The sequence below is a fragment of the Hyla sarda genome, chromosome 12, assembly GCF_029499605.1.
Source record: "Hyla sarda isolate aHylSar1 chromosome 12, aHylSar1.hap1, whole genome shotgun sequence".
Lineage (NCBI taxonomy): Eukaryota > Metazoa > Chordata > Amphibia > Anura > Hylidae > Hyla > Hyla sarda.
The window spans coordinates 22,869,915-22,883,803 of NC_079200.1; the positions used below are offsets into that span (position 1 = coordinate 22,869,915).

Genomic DNA, 13,889 nt, shown 5'->3' on the forward strand with positions numbered 1-13,889 from the left:
TCAGCCAATCACCGGCCGCAGCGAAGTCCCGACTCAGCCGGCGATAGGCTGAGCGGCAGTGTGATGTTTTCGGACCCGGCAGCAGGTGCCGGTGTAGTGAAGAATTGTGTGTCTTGAAGCGTTCTCACACTGCCGCTCAGCCTATCGCCGGCCGAGTCGGGACTTTGCTGCGGCCGGTGATTGGCTGACCGCAGTATGACTCGCCGACCACTGGCAACCAGGAAGATAATCACGGCGGAGACCGGAGCCGGTTACCGGAGGCCCCGGGGGAGCGAAGGAAGGTATGTACATCTTTATTATTTTTACTGCCAGCAGTATGGGGGACAATTTTTATATTCTGGAGTTCTCCTTTAATGGATGTAAAAATACTAAAAATATAGATAATAAAAATGTTTGTCTCAGTGGTTAGCACTGTTTATTTGCAGAACTGGGCTCCTGGGTTTAATTCTGATCTATTTATTATGCCTGTACAGTGGTGTTTGAAAATTTTTAACCCTCCACAATTTCTACATTTTTGCATGCATTGGACTTACAACTACATCCTAGAAGAGAACCAAATCAAACAAGTGAGTAAAACATTTTAGCCATGTATTTATTGAGGGCAATTATCCAAAATCATATATCTGTGAGTGGAAAAAGTATGTTAAAGGGGTACTCCGCCCCTAGACATCTTATCCCCTATCCAAAGGATAGGGGATAAGATGTCTGATCGTGGGGGTCCCGCGGCTGTGGACCCCCCGAAATCTCGGCTGCGGCACCCCAGGCATCCGGTGCATGAAGCGAACTTCGATCCATGCTGGATGACTGGTGATGTGCGGAGGAGGCTCGTGACATCACGGCCACGCCCCGCTCGTGATGTCATGGCCATGCCCCCTCAATGCAAATCTATGGGAGGGGGTGTAACGGCTCTCATGCCCCCTCCCATAGACTTGCATTGAGGGGGCACGGCCGTGACATCACGAGCCTCCGGCGCTGAACCCTACGCTCTAAGCAAACGCTGGGTGCAGGAGGAAAATCGCAGGGGTCCCCAGCGGCAGGACCCCAGCGATCAGACATCTTATCCTGTATACTTTGGATAGTGGATAAGATGTCTAGGGGCGGAGTACCCCTTTAGCCCTTGCTTTTCTTATCTGGTATATCAGGTCCTTCCCCAAAATTTCTATTGGATTAAGGTCAGGACTTTGACTTGGCCATTCCAGAACTTTATTCTTCTTTAGGGCAGGGTCCCATGGGGCATATCCGTAGCATATTTGATGTGCCAACAGCAGTCACAGATGGACTGAGCTTAAGAGTGAGCTTCCAGCTGCAGCCGGGTGTTCTATGTGTCCGCTCATAGTGGTGGATTTCTACAGCGGGAAATCCACCACTAGGAGCAAACACACAAAGCTGTCTGTCCATAGCCGGGAGCTCGCTCTGCGGTCCCTTTGTGACTGCCGTTGACACCTCCACAGTGTCAAAAATGGTTCGGATACGCCCCATGTGACCCTGCCCTTAAAGGGAATCTGTCAGCTGCAATTCATATTTCAAACTGCTGACACTGTTAGATAACTGTTAGGGCAAGTAGACACATGATACATTTTATATATGTCTGTGCTTCAATAATGTAGAAAAATGCTTTTATTCTCTGGTGCAAAATATCAAAGAGGCATTCCAAAGACCCTGAAGTGCTGAGGGCTGGAACACCTCCCTTCCTGTTCCTGCTTGATTGACAGTCAGCTGGAAGCCGAGCCCAGTTTCCAAATCTCCTTCCTGTGATGTGCATACAAATTATGCACAGGTGGGAGATTTGGAAACAGGGCTCAGCTTCCAACTGAATGTCAATCAAGCGGGAAAGGGAATAGGGGCTTGGGAACGCTTCTCATAGACTTTTCACAGGAGAAGGAAGGCAATAAAGACAGTGTCAGCAGTTTGAAACATGAATTGCAGTTGGTAGGATGACTTGTGTCTTAAAAAATGTTGTATTGCTGTATGATTGACATTCTCGTAAGAGTTAGCTCCTGGGAGAGATCTCTCGAGCCAATTTTTCTTAAGAATTTGCCAGCATAATTTTCAGCATAACACGCCAACAGCATTATTCCCGCACCAGTGTGTTTCACAGATGGTATGAGTTTGTTTTTTTAGCTGGAAAGCAGCGTTTTCCTTTCTCCAAACAGTATAGCTCTAATTTGGTCTTTTCCATCCACAAAACATTGTTCCAATAGATTCTAGCGTGTCTAGGTGATTTTTTAGCAAAGTGCAGAGAGGCAGCAATGTTGTTTTTAGAGATCAGTAACTTTCTTTTTGCAATCCTGCTGTGCACACCATTGTTGTTCTGTGTCCTCCTGATGGTTGACTTATGAACATTACAAGACTTTAGTTACTCATGCTACGTTCACACTGCAGTATCTCTAGACAGAATTTCCACTGGAGAACCCATGGATGGCGCTAGGACCGCTCGGACCGCATTGCTGTTACCATAGACAGCAATGCATTTCTGAGTGGATCTATCGGGGGATCCACTCAGAAATGCATGGCCATCTATGGGGAAAGCAATGCAGTCTGCATGGTCCTAGAATTCCTGCCGGAGATTCTGCAGTGTAAACCCGGACTTAGAGGTTCCCTGAGTTCCTGACCTAATAAACTATTGTTGGTCAATCCCTCCTTGGAGGGAAAATACTGGTCTTGAATTTTTTCAGATTACACAATCTAAATCCAAACACTTGGTTATGATTATTATTTATTTATAAAGCATTGTTGGTTCCAGGGTGCTTTACATTTGATAAGGGTTAAAATATATAACATAATATATATAATATAAAAGTAAAGTTATTGCAATACAGAGTAAATTGCAGACTATTATAGCGCGAAAGAGGACCCTGTCCCTAGGGAATGGGAGAGAAAAAGTAGATGAGGGGTAAAGGTGGGAAGTAGCCATTACTAGTGCAATGGCAGCAGGGTTATTGTAAGTCCTACGCATTCTTGAAGAGATAGGTCTTTAGGTTGCTTTTAAAGGGGTACTCCACTGCCCCAGCATTCGGAACATTTTGTTCCGAACGCTTAGAGCAGACGGCGGGGGTCGTGGTGTCACGGCCATGCCCCCTTATGGCATCATGGCCACGCCCCCTCAATGCAAGTCTAAGGGAGGAGGCGTGGCAGCTGCCACGCCCCCTCCCATCGACTTGCATTGAGGGTGTGTGGTGTGACGTCACAACGGGGAGTGGCTGTGATTTCACGGCTCCCCCTCCACCGGCACCCAGCATTCTAAAAGAACGCTGGGTGCTGCCCAGAGATCACAGAGACCCCCGCAATCAGACATCTTATCCCCTATCCTTTGTATAAAGGATAAGATATCTAGGGGTGGAGTACCCCTTTAGAGGTCTTGATGGTGAGTGAGAGGCAGTAGTGAGATGTGTTGGGTAGTGGGTTCCAGTGTATGGGGGAAACAGGGGAGAAGTTGTGTATAGATGCAGATGCAAATGAGGCGAGAGCACAGGCGGAAGTCTTGAAAGGATCAGAGATTACATGTGTGGCGGTATTGGTAGATCAGGTCAGAGATGTATAGAAGAGACAGGCTGTGAATGGTCTTGTATGTCATATTGAACAGTTTGTTGTGCAATGGGTAGCCAGTGAAGCTATTAAGGAGAAGCAGGGGATAGACAGGGTAAGAGGTGGATTAGTTGGGAAGTGTTTGTCAGAAGGCCACAGATTAGAATATTGCTGTAGTCCAAGCGGGAGATGATAAGGGCATGTATCAATAGTTTCGTTAAAGGGGTACTCCGGCTCTAGACATCTTATCCCCTATCCGCCATGACCCCTCCCATAGACTTGCATTGAGGGGGCGGGGTGTGATGTAACGAGGGGGCGGAGCCGTGGCATCACAATACTCTGGCCCCTGTATTGTGAGTCATCAGAAACTGAGCAATCTTTGCTCCGTGGGGCTGATGACAAGTGGGTGCAGCAGGGAGATCGTGGAGGTCCCCAGTGGTGGGACCCCCGCGATCAGACATCTTATCCCCTATCCTGGATAGGGGATAAGATGTCTAGGGCCAGAGTACCCATTTAAGTCAAATTTGAGGAAGGAACACATTTGAGAAATATTTTTGAGATGAAGGTAGCATGAGAGCAGGGGGAGAAGAAGAAAGATATATCTAACAGACAATCTGGGATTGTGGATAGGGAGGAGCTGACAACTGGACCAGGGAGATGGATTTAAGTGTCATCTGTGGAATTTGTACTTGAAGCCATAGGATTCTATATCTGTCCCAGTTATAAATGGAGAAGGGGTCCCATGACACAGCCTTGGGTGACTCCAACAGTGAATGAATTGAGGAGGTGATGTATGAGTGGGAGGCTCTGAATGTGTGGTTGTTGAGGCATGAGGAGATCCAGGAGAGGGCTAAATTTTTGACGACTATGGATGAGAGAGTTTCTAGCAGTAGAGAGTAGTGGACTGTCTCAAAGGCAGAGGAGAGGTCAAGAAGAAGGAGCACAGAATATTGGTCTGAGGCTTTGGCAGTCAGCAGATAATTGGCCCCCTTGGTTAGGGCAGTTTGGAGTAATGGGGGCAGAAACCAGATTCCTGGTGGTCAAAAAGTGAGTTTGAGGAGAGGTGGGAGGACTTGATAAGGTATATATGTTGTTCAAGGAGTTTTGAGGCAAAGTGGAGAAGCAAGATGGGGCAGTAGCTGGACAATGGGTTTAGAGATGAGTTTTTGATTGTATGTATGGTTGCATGTTTAAATGATGAAGGAAAAGTGTTGGTGTTTAGTGATAGATTGAAGAGATGGATTAGGGCTGGAATGAATAATCAGGTTTGGGGTGAGGTGGGACGGGATTGGGTCAAGTGCACAGGTGGTGAGGTACGATGTGGAAAGTAGTTTGGAAAGCTTGTCTATATTAATGCTGGAAAAATTAGTTATGAGGGAGTAGGACTTGACAGGTGTGAAGATGTGTTTTAGAACTGTAAGGTAAAGGGGTTATACAGCTTAGAAAAATGTATCCTCTATACAAAGGATAAGGGAAAAGTATGAGATTGCCGGGGGGTCTGACTGCTGGGACTGCCGTAATCTCCTACCCAGCACCCCGACTCTCCTACTGCACGGAGCGGGGGTTGGCACGTGCCCTCCATTCGTCTCTATAGGAGAGCCGAAGCAGTATAGTCAGGTATATTTGGCTCTCCCATAGAGATGCATAGAGGAGGTGTGTTGACCATCGCTTTGTGTGGTGATCAACACAGCTCTATGGAGAAGGCAAACCGGTCACCAGGCAGGAGATTATGGGGGGTCCCATGGTCAAACCCACTTCGATCTGGTACCTATCTCCTATGTGGGGGCTGGCAGCGGGGGGGGGGGAAGAGGAGAGGGTTAAAGGTGTTAGAGTTGCCTGGGCTTTTCGGATTGAAAAGATATAATAGTAGTAAAGTGGTTCTGCTTAGCTGAAGTCAGTGAAGACTTTAAGAAGAAAAGTGCATATTTGTATGTTGTGAAGTCTTCAGTGGAGTGGGGTTTTCTTCCAGATCTACTCTGTATCCCTAGAAGCTTGTCTCAGTTGCTTTGTCCTATTAGTGTGCCAGGGCTGTCTATTGATATGTCGAGATCTGCGGGCTGTAGTATCAAGGGCTTTGGTGTCTGTAGTATTAAAGAATGTTGAGGTTGTGTCTGTGTCATGGAAAAAAGATACAGTGGAGAGTGTTAGAAGACATTTTGAGAGTGTGTCAGCATTGAGATGTTTAAGAAGAGAGGTAAGGAGTTATGGTCAGATATGGAGAGAGGGGTGTTTAAGGGGTTGGATATGGAGCTGAGGTGGGAGAAAATAAGGTCAAGTGTGTGATCGTTTTTTGTGAGTGGCCATTGAGGACCCCTGGGAAAGGCCATAGAAGGTGGTTAGCAATAAGAGTATAGAGGTGGCTGAGGGGGGTGTATTGATAAAGATGTTGAAGTCACCCATGATGACAGTCGGGATGTCCCAGGGAAGGAACTGTAGAAGTCAGGTAGTAAAGTGGTCAATGAAGGTGGTCACAGGGCCTGGTGGTCGGTAGATGACGGCCAGATGGATGGTGGAGGGGAAGTTAATGGGAACAAAGTATGCTTCAAAGGAAGAAAGAGAGAGGAGAAATGGAGTTTAACCATTTCCAGCCTGATGAGTTTTAGCAACTCTTCTTTTTAGGTCTTCAGAAATCCTCATCTGTGTCATGATGCAATTCTACAAAACTGTGTTGTAGAGATTAGACTTTAATAGATCTTTGTTCTTTAAAGAAAACAGGTTGCCCACTCACACAAGACTGTCAACTTATTAATTGAATTATTTCACTATGATTTCTCCTTTAAATGATCTGCTAAACCTAAATGTTCCCATACTTTTGCCACTCACAAATATGTTATATTGGATAATTTTACTCAAAAAATGAATTACCAAGTGTAACATTTTTAAAGTATTTTGACCTCTCTTTCTACTGGGGGGGGGGGGGCATCAATCTACTGTGGGGCTACTATCTACCTACTGGGGGGGAACTATTTACCTATAGAGGGAGAAGGCACCTATCTACCTACAGTGTGGCAACCATCTACCTACTCAGGATCAACTATCGACCTGTTGAGGTTCACCTAAGCACCTATCTATTTAATAGGGTCTGAGTAAAGGGATGAAGACCCCCCCACCAGAGAACATGTCACTTGTGAATCACTTAATGTAGCTGCACTGTAATTAATATATGTTAACTGTATGGGGTAAGGTTGTTCAACATAAAGTGCTTTTATTCAGTAGCAGTATGGTGATATTATTCGATCATTAGCCAGTGGTAACTTATGGTAAGGATGTGGTGGAATTATTTGTCCCTTGTAAAGTGATATTGGAACTGGTTTACTAGGTTTAAAGCTGTAACAGTACTGTGATAAGATTGAGTTATTATGCAGTGGTAATATGTGGTCAAAGCGTGGTGGTAATATTTAGCCATCATATGATGTTGGTCTCGGCATAGGAGGTTTTGGTCAGGAACATTATGGTTTGTAATATATATGGTGATAATATTTATTCCTTGTATTGTGGTATTATTTGGTCATGGTATGACTATTATATTGAGGTATACAGTCCACTTTTCATTTCAATTTATTTTTTTCTCAAGCAGTAGAAAACATAGAACTTTCCCTGAGTATGGACCAACATTAGGTTTTCATACAACATGGTTTTGTACAATGGTCATGTGTATGAAATCCTTGATGTTAAACATCCTGAAAAAAGATCAGTATCCCATGTCATAGATGGGGTTGCTAAAGTTTAGTTGAAAAGAAAGATGGGATGTTTTTTCAACTCTATCCCATAGACAAGACATAGACAGAATTAGTGATGTTAATGCTCAATGTAGTTACATTTAAAATGCTACTGTAAGCAAATATCCAACTTGGCACTGAATAAACTCTAAGCTAAGGAAAAGTAGGTGTAACTTCAGAGTAAGCAGACAAATAATGAGAGGGTAGCATCCCAATGTAATTTCATTGCACTTTGGACTGTATTCCAAGCTAAAAATGTTCCTTGTTTAGAAGTTCTGCTGCTGCAATTTACCATAAAATGTTATTTCTCGGTTGGGTGTGCCATGCAACAGTTTTATAAGAAAAATAATATAGTATCCTCAGAATTACTATCAGGAACCCCAAATGAAGAGTTTTTATGGGCACATTTTTTTCATGGTTTATGCAGAAACCTGATGTGACATGTTGACATGGGAAACTAGACCCATAATGGGCAACACCCTATGTAGAGGTATATAACCGGGCTCAGTCACATTGGTTCATTGTAGGAAGCATTTGGCATTCACTGCACTTCTCTTCTTGAGCCACCATGAGTATCAAGCATCTTTCTTCAGCTGGATCTTTGAGGGGATTAGGAGGTGGAAGTTCTGGTGTTTCCCGTATGTCATCTGTACGATCAAGTACTTCTTACCGATCACCAAGCATGCATGGTGGTCTGATCGGTAGAAATTCAGGTGGAAGTTTAGGTCTAGGTTGTAGTGTTGGCAGTGTTGGAGGCTATAGCTCTGGTTTTGGATATGGAGGAGGTAGTGCCGGGTATGGCTATGGTGGTGGCCATACTAGTGTTGTTTCCGCAAGGGAAGACATCCTGAGCACCAATGAGAAAGAAACGATGCAGGTACTGAATGATCGTTTGGCATCCTACCTAAACAAAGTGCGCTCTTTGGAAATGGAAAATGCCCAACTTGAGAAAAACATCCGAGAGTGGTATGACAAACAGGTTCCATACATGTCCCCTGATTTCCAACCATACTTCAAGACTATTGAGGACCTTCAAAACCAGGTATGAATATATATTTTAGCAATGTGTACATCTAAAGTTTTTTCTATACAGAAGTTATATTTACAAAATTATGTTATACAAAATCTCTCATGCTTTCAATAAAATTGTTCATTGTTCATATTACCATTGTTTATATCCAATGTACCAGAATTATTCAAATTTCACAACTTCTCAAATATCTTTTAGATCCTTCAAGCAAGCATTGACAATGCTAACATCCTGCTTCAGATTGATAATGCCCGGCTGGCTGCAGATGACTTCAAGACCAAGTAGGTTCTTGCACATTCTTAGGTGCTATAATATGTTCTTTGACTTTTGATTTAACTTATTGTTATGTATAACCAGGCTGAAAGGTTTCTAGGTAATTCTATTTAATCTAATGGCCAACTCAACAGATAACGGTTTTGTTTGTGATGTATGTCTCATCTTTTGTCAAGCAGTGATACAAACTATCTAGGTAGACTCTGTTCTATAGTACTTATTTTAATATTAAGGGTTTATTTAATTTAAGGTATGAAAATGAAGCAGCTCTCCGCACAAGTGTAGAGGCTGACATCAATGGACTGCGTCGTGTGCTGGATGATCTCATGCTTGCTAAGAAAGATCTAGAAGGACAACTCCAAACCCTGACTGAAGAGCTGGCCTCCTTGAAGAAAAACCATGAAGAGGTAAAGGAATGGGACAATTTCATTGGATATCTTTTTAACATTCTTCCATTAATATAGTGGCAATACTAAGAATTTTCATTGAAATTGTATTTCAGACATGGAATACATATTCTAGAAGTCAGGAATAATCTAAATTTAGAGTTACACATTATATAATTCATAACCAAGCTTATGCTCTTGAGTTAAGAAAAAAAAGTCCCTAACTTCTCTTACTTCTTTGTAGGAGGTGAACATCTTGCGCTCTCAGCTGGGAGCAAGAGTTAACGTAGAAGTGGATGCTCCTCCTGCTGTGGACCTGAACAAAGTGCTAACAGAAATAAGGGATCAATATGAGAACATAATGGCCAACAACCTAAAAGAAGCCGAGAGGTGGTTCTTAGAAAAGGTAGGACAATAATAGAATATTGAGCAATAGAAACTAGAAATAGTTTCGAACTGCAAGATGATCATGATGTTCTTACACCATAGAGTGAAGAGCTGAACCAACAAATGACAAGCAGCGCCCAACAACTTCAGACATGGAACCATGAAATCATCGAACTCCGCCACACAGCCCAAACTTTGGAAATAGACCTTCAAGCCCAGAACAACCTGGTGAGTCCAGTTGCCTATCTTGAAATGAAGAGGAACATGTCATACATCTCAATGAGATAATATAGGCATTCAGGGCATTTCTGAAAGGTGTGTATTAACTTGGATTTCCCATGTCTTACATTTAGAGAGAAGCCCTGGAGAACGCATTGGCTGAGACCGAAGCTAGATACAGTTGCCAACTTGCCCAACTTCAAGATATGATATCTAATGTTGAGGCCCAACTAGCAGACCTTAGATCTGATCTGGAAAGACAGAACTTTGAATACAGATGTCTCATGGATGTAAAGACACATCTGGAGAAGGAGATCGCAACCTACAAACAACTGCTTGATGGAGAAGACATGACGTAAGTAACTTATCATTATGCCACTAAACTAAGCCACTAAGGTGTAGATGTAGCAAGTGTGCCCAGGCCCTGGGACTGAGTAGGCCCATAGGCTGCCATGTCAGAAGGTACAAGTACAATTATTAGCACAGGGTGAATGGGGGTAGTACCATATGCTAAAAGTTATCACTTTGACCAATAATAATAAGCAAGTGTCCCACTCTCTGAATCACTGGCAAACTGTTTAGGACATTTAGCTGTAAGTGTTCTGTTCCCCTAGAGTGCTACTGTAGGATAAATTGTGCATTACATGTTTGCTATTTTAAAATACTAGGGCTTTTCATTAAATGCACACAACCATTAGGTACTCCATTGTGAGAGATTTTTTTTGTAGCTGTTCTTCACTCTGACTAATATTGTAGATGGGACCTTGTATTATAGTTATTCAGAATTTTTATGTCTAAAAGTAACACCTTTGTAGGAAATGTTGAGGTCATTGATTAAATGTAAATGCATATTGTATGTATTATTGTACAGATTTTAGCTGAACATTTTCTATTCCAGGAGAGGCTCATTTACCAGAACCGTCACAATGATGTCCAGTGGATCAGGTGGCTCCATGAATATGGGAGGCATGGGGGGCATGGGAGGCTCTGGAGGAATGAATGCCAACATAAAAACCCAAGGACCATGAAGAATTAGAAAACTTTAGCCACTCATTATTTCCTGTGGTCTTGTTATATTAAAGCAAAAATACTAGCCAATAAAAAAAGATTTTGAAATAAAATAAACAGCCGTCAGAAGTTGTTTTAACCACCTGGCACCTACTTATGTTGCACAATGACCAACCATGTCTACGTGAGATTGTATGTGTGCATGAATGTGTATCTGTTGTGCATGGACAGTGGTGTTGGGTATTTTTTAGCAATGCCATTGTATGCGCAATACTAACTGTTGAGTTGGGTGATGGTGTCTTTATGAGTGGGGTCAAGGGCTCTGTGTCTGGTGAGGGGTATTTGCTCACTGTGTATGGAAGAATATAATCTAGAATATGGTGTCAATGTGCAATTGAAGAAAGGGTTAAGGGTGACCATTCAAAATAAGAGGTAAAAACTACCTCGCAACCCATAGACTTGAATGGAATAATTGAGTTAAAACAACATGCTTGTTAAAGAAGTGGTTTGAGACTAGAGATTTAAAAAAAACAGTGCCACTATTGTCCGTGGTTGTGTCTGATTTTGTAGCTTTTGTCCCATTGGCTTAAATAGGGCTAGGATGCAATACCAAACACAATTCATAGACCTAAGTGGGGCTGTTTTTGTAAGCCACTATCACCAACAACCTCTTCAACAAGCATTTTAAAGGCACTATAACTTTTTGTAGGATTTGCCCCCTATCTGAGGCTGCTGTGTAAACAACTAGTGCTTTTGCTTTAATTAACATAAAGTTACTAAAATGTGTATTGAACCACATTAAATTTCATTTAGCTATAAGCAACTTCCATTTATACTTCCTGCTACTTGTCCTCTGCTGTCCTCTCAGAGGTTGATTGTTGTCAGTGTCATCATCACATTTTTATATTTTGTCTGTTTTTTGAATTGCCTATTCCATGTCAGGGGGATGGGCAGACTCTGCAGAGAATGCTTCCTACCTTGTTCATAATAAAACAGCTTGATGCATTAACCTTGAGTGTGTTCCTGCTTGGTGTTTGCTCGGTGGGATGGCCCATTGCCTTCAAAGTCAATAAATCCCATATCATTTATTGTTTGACTTATGGTGGGTAGGATAGAAGAAGTATTATATATTCATCAATGCCAGTAAAAACCATGGAGATAGTAAGACGAAAGCCATGGAACCATGCACCCTTTACTCTATTAAGGCAATGCATCTTTGCAAGTAAATGAATGCTTATTAAAGGCCTAGACTTGGCAATATTTATTTGTGGTCTGACTGCTATCTAAGTGACAATTAAAGGGGTACTCCGGTGGAAAACATTATTTTTTTTTTAAATAAACTGGTGCCAGAAAGGTAAACAGATTTGTAAATTACTTCTATTGAAAACACTTTACCCTTCCAGTACTTTTTAGCAGCTGTATGCTACAGAGGAAATTCTTTTCTTTTTGAATTTCTTTTTTGTCTTGTCCACAGTGCTCTCTGCTGACACCTGATGCTGAACTGAACCTGATGCTGACACCTGATCAGGAACTGTTCAGATAAGCATAGGTTTGCTATGGGGATTTTCTCCTGCTCTGGACAGTTCCTGATACGGGCATCAGGTGTCAGCAGAGAGCACTGTGGTCGTGACAGAAAAGAAATTAAAAAAGAAAATAATTTATTCTGTAGCATACAGCTGCTAAAAGTACTGGAAGGGTAAAGATTTTTTAATAGAAGTAATTTACAAATCTGTTTAACTTTCTGGCACCAGTTGATTTAAAAAAAAAACGTCAAACATGATGTAAGTAAACTAACAACACACAAACAGAGGCACTGTCCAGTCTTTTATTGAGTAAACATCCTCAGTGCAGGGAAAAAGAGTAAGTCAATCTGTGTTAATAAACTCTGCAAGAGCTACTGTAACTGGCAAACAATGTTTTAATTACCCTATTCAGGATGCAATACTTGGTTAAAACCTAAAGAAATTTAAAGAGGTTGTCCCAAGATTAAAATGTATCACTTATCCTCAGAATAAGTTATAAGTAGCCAAGAGGGGGTAGGGATCTGACCACTAGGAGCCTCACCAATTACCAATTTGAAAACGTGGTTAGCATATCCCCTGAGTGAAAACAGAAATCTAAATGCTTGGCCACCTCTCTATTCACTTGATATGCGACTGATAAAGATAGCCAAGTGCAGCACACAGTTATCTTTAAAAGTCCTGTAAACATTTAATCAGCTGTTTATCACCTATCATGTAGAAATTATGCACAGGAGCAGGGACACCTTTCAAAGCAAGAGGCACTTCTCCTGTACACTGAGCAGCCCAGAGATATGCATACAGTCCACAACATTTGATAGGCCAGGCTCCCTTCATCTGGCCCAGCGATTGTGAACTGTACATGAGCAGGGACTCCTGCCTTTGACAGGAGTCTCTGCTTCTGTTCTTACTTCTTGTTCCATCTTGTACTGATTGAGTGCCTCATAAAGTATGTACAGGATCAGAGACTCTTGTCCCTGGTCCTGTACTGGTACTCCCAAATCTAAATTGAATCTGACAGCTAATTCAAGCCAATAAGACAAGTTTTAGGAGATTCACAAATCTTTAAAGTGGTACTCTGCCCCTAGACATCTTATCCCCTATACAAAGGATAGGGGATAAGATGTCTGATCGCGGGGGTCCTGCCACTGGAAACCTCTGCGACCTCTCCTGCAGCATCCCCTTGTCATCTGCTGCACGGAATGAACTTCACTCCGTGCCTGGTGACGGGCGATACAGGGGTTGGAGTATCGTGACATAATGGCCCCGCCCCCTTGTGAAGTCATGCCCTCAATACAAGTCTATGGGAGGGAGCGTGGCAGCAATATCGAGGCGGGACATGATGTCACGAGGAGGCAGGGCTGTGATATCACAGTACTTTGGCCCCTGTATTGCCCGTCATCATGCATGGTGCGAAGTTTTCTCCAAACAGCAGATGACAAGGGGTGCTGTAGGAGAGATTGCGGGGGTTCCCAAAGGTAGGACCCCCGCAATCAGGGGCGGAGTACCCCTTTAACTATAAGTTTCAGTTTTGAATAAAGCGTTTCGCCTTTATTCTTTCCTGCTCTAAAAAGAAAAAGAGAAAACATTATCATTTCTGAACAAATGAATAAAAGTGCTACTTCAGGGAAGGATGGACAGGTGGAAGGAGCCCTAGAATGGACCCTAGGATGGACAGGTGGAAGAAGCCCTAGAATGGACCCTAGGATAGACAGGTGGAAGGAGCACTAGGACTGACCCTACCATTCAAAGCACTAGCCCTGACAAAGGTGACCTCTGAACAAAAGTCTTATCTTTGTAGTCCGTCACTCATACTCTAAAA

At 42.8% G+C, this 13,889-nt stretch overlaps 1 protein-coding gene across 2 annotated transcripts; it reads left to right on the top strand.

The window, feature by feature from the left end:
* Positions 1-375: 375 nt before the first annotated feature.
* Positions 376-11,541, top strand: LOC130296682 (keratin, type I cytoskeletal 19-like). 2 transcript variants are annotated; one of them, XM_056548492.1, is made up of 7 exons: positions 376-566; positions 8,473-8,555; positions 8,798-8,954; positions 9,178-9,339; positions 9,423-9,548; positions 9,674-9,894; positions 10,438-11,541. In XM_056548492.1, exons 1-7 carry the CDS (start codon positions 390-392, stop codon positions 10,565-10,567), a joined length of 1,056 nt encoding a protein of 351 aa, XP_056404467.1. In that variant the 5' UTR covers positions 376-389; the 3' UTR covers positions 10,568-11,541. The 2 variants fall into 2 exon arrangements, with proteins under 2 accessions (XP_056404467.1, XP_056404466.1); XM_056548491.1 differs by lacking the exon at positions 376-566 and adding an exon at positions 7,813-8,286.
* Positions 11,542-13,889: the final 2,348 nt, after the last annotated feature.

Bases quoted from the DNA above. Each gene is read 5' to 3' on its own strand.
- LOC130296682 (XM_056548491.1), top strand. From the start codon at position 7,813: ATGAGTATCAAGCATCTTTCTTCAGCTGGATCTTTGAGGGGATTAGGA. The intron at 8,955-9,177 runs GTAAAGGAATGG...ACTTCTTTGTAG, and splicing joins TGAAGAAAAACCATGAAGAG to GAGGTGAACATCTTGCGCTC. The intron at 9,340-9,422 runs GTAGGACAATAA...CTTACACCATAG, and splicing joins AGAGGTGGTTCTTAGAAAAG to AGTGAAGAGCTGAACCAACA.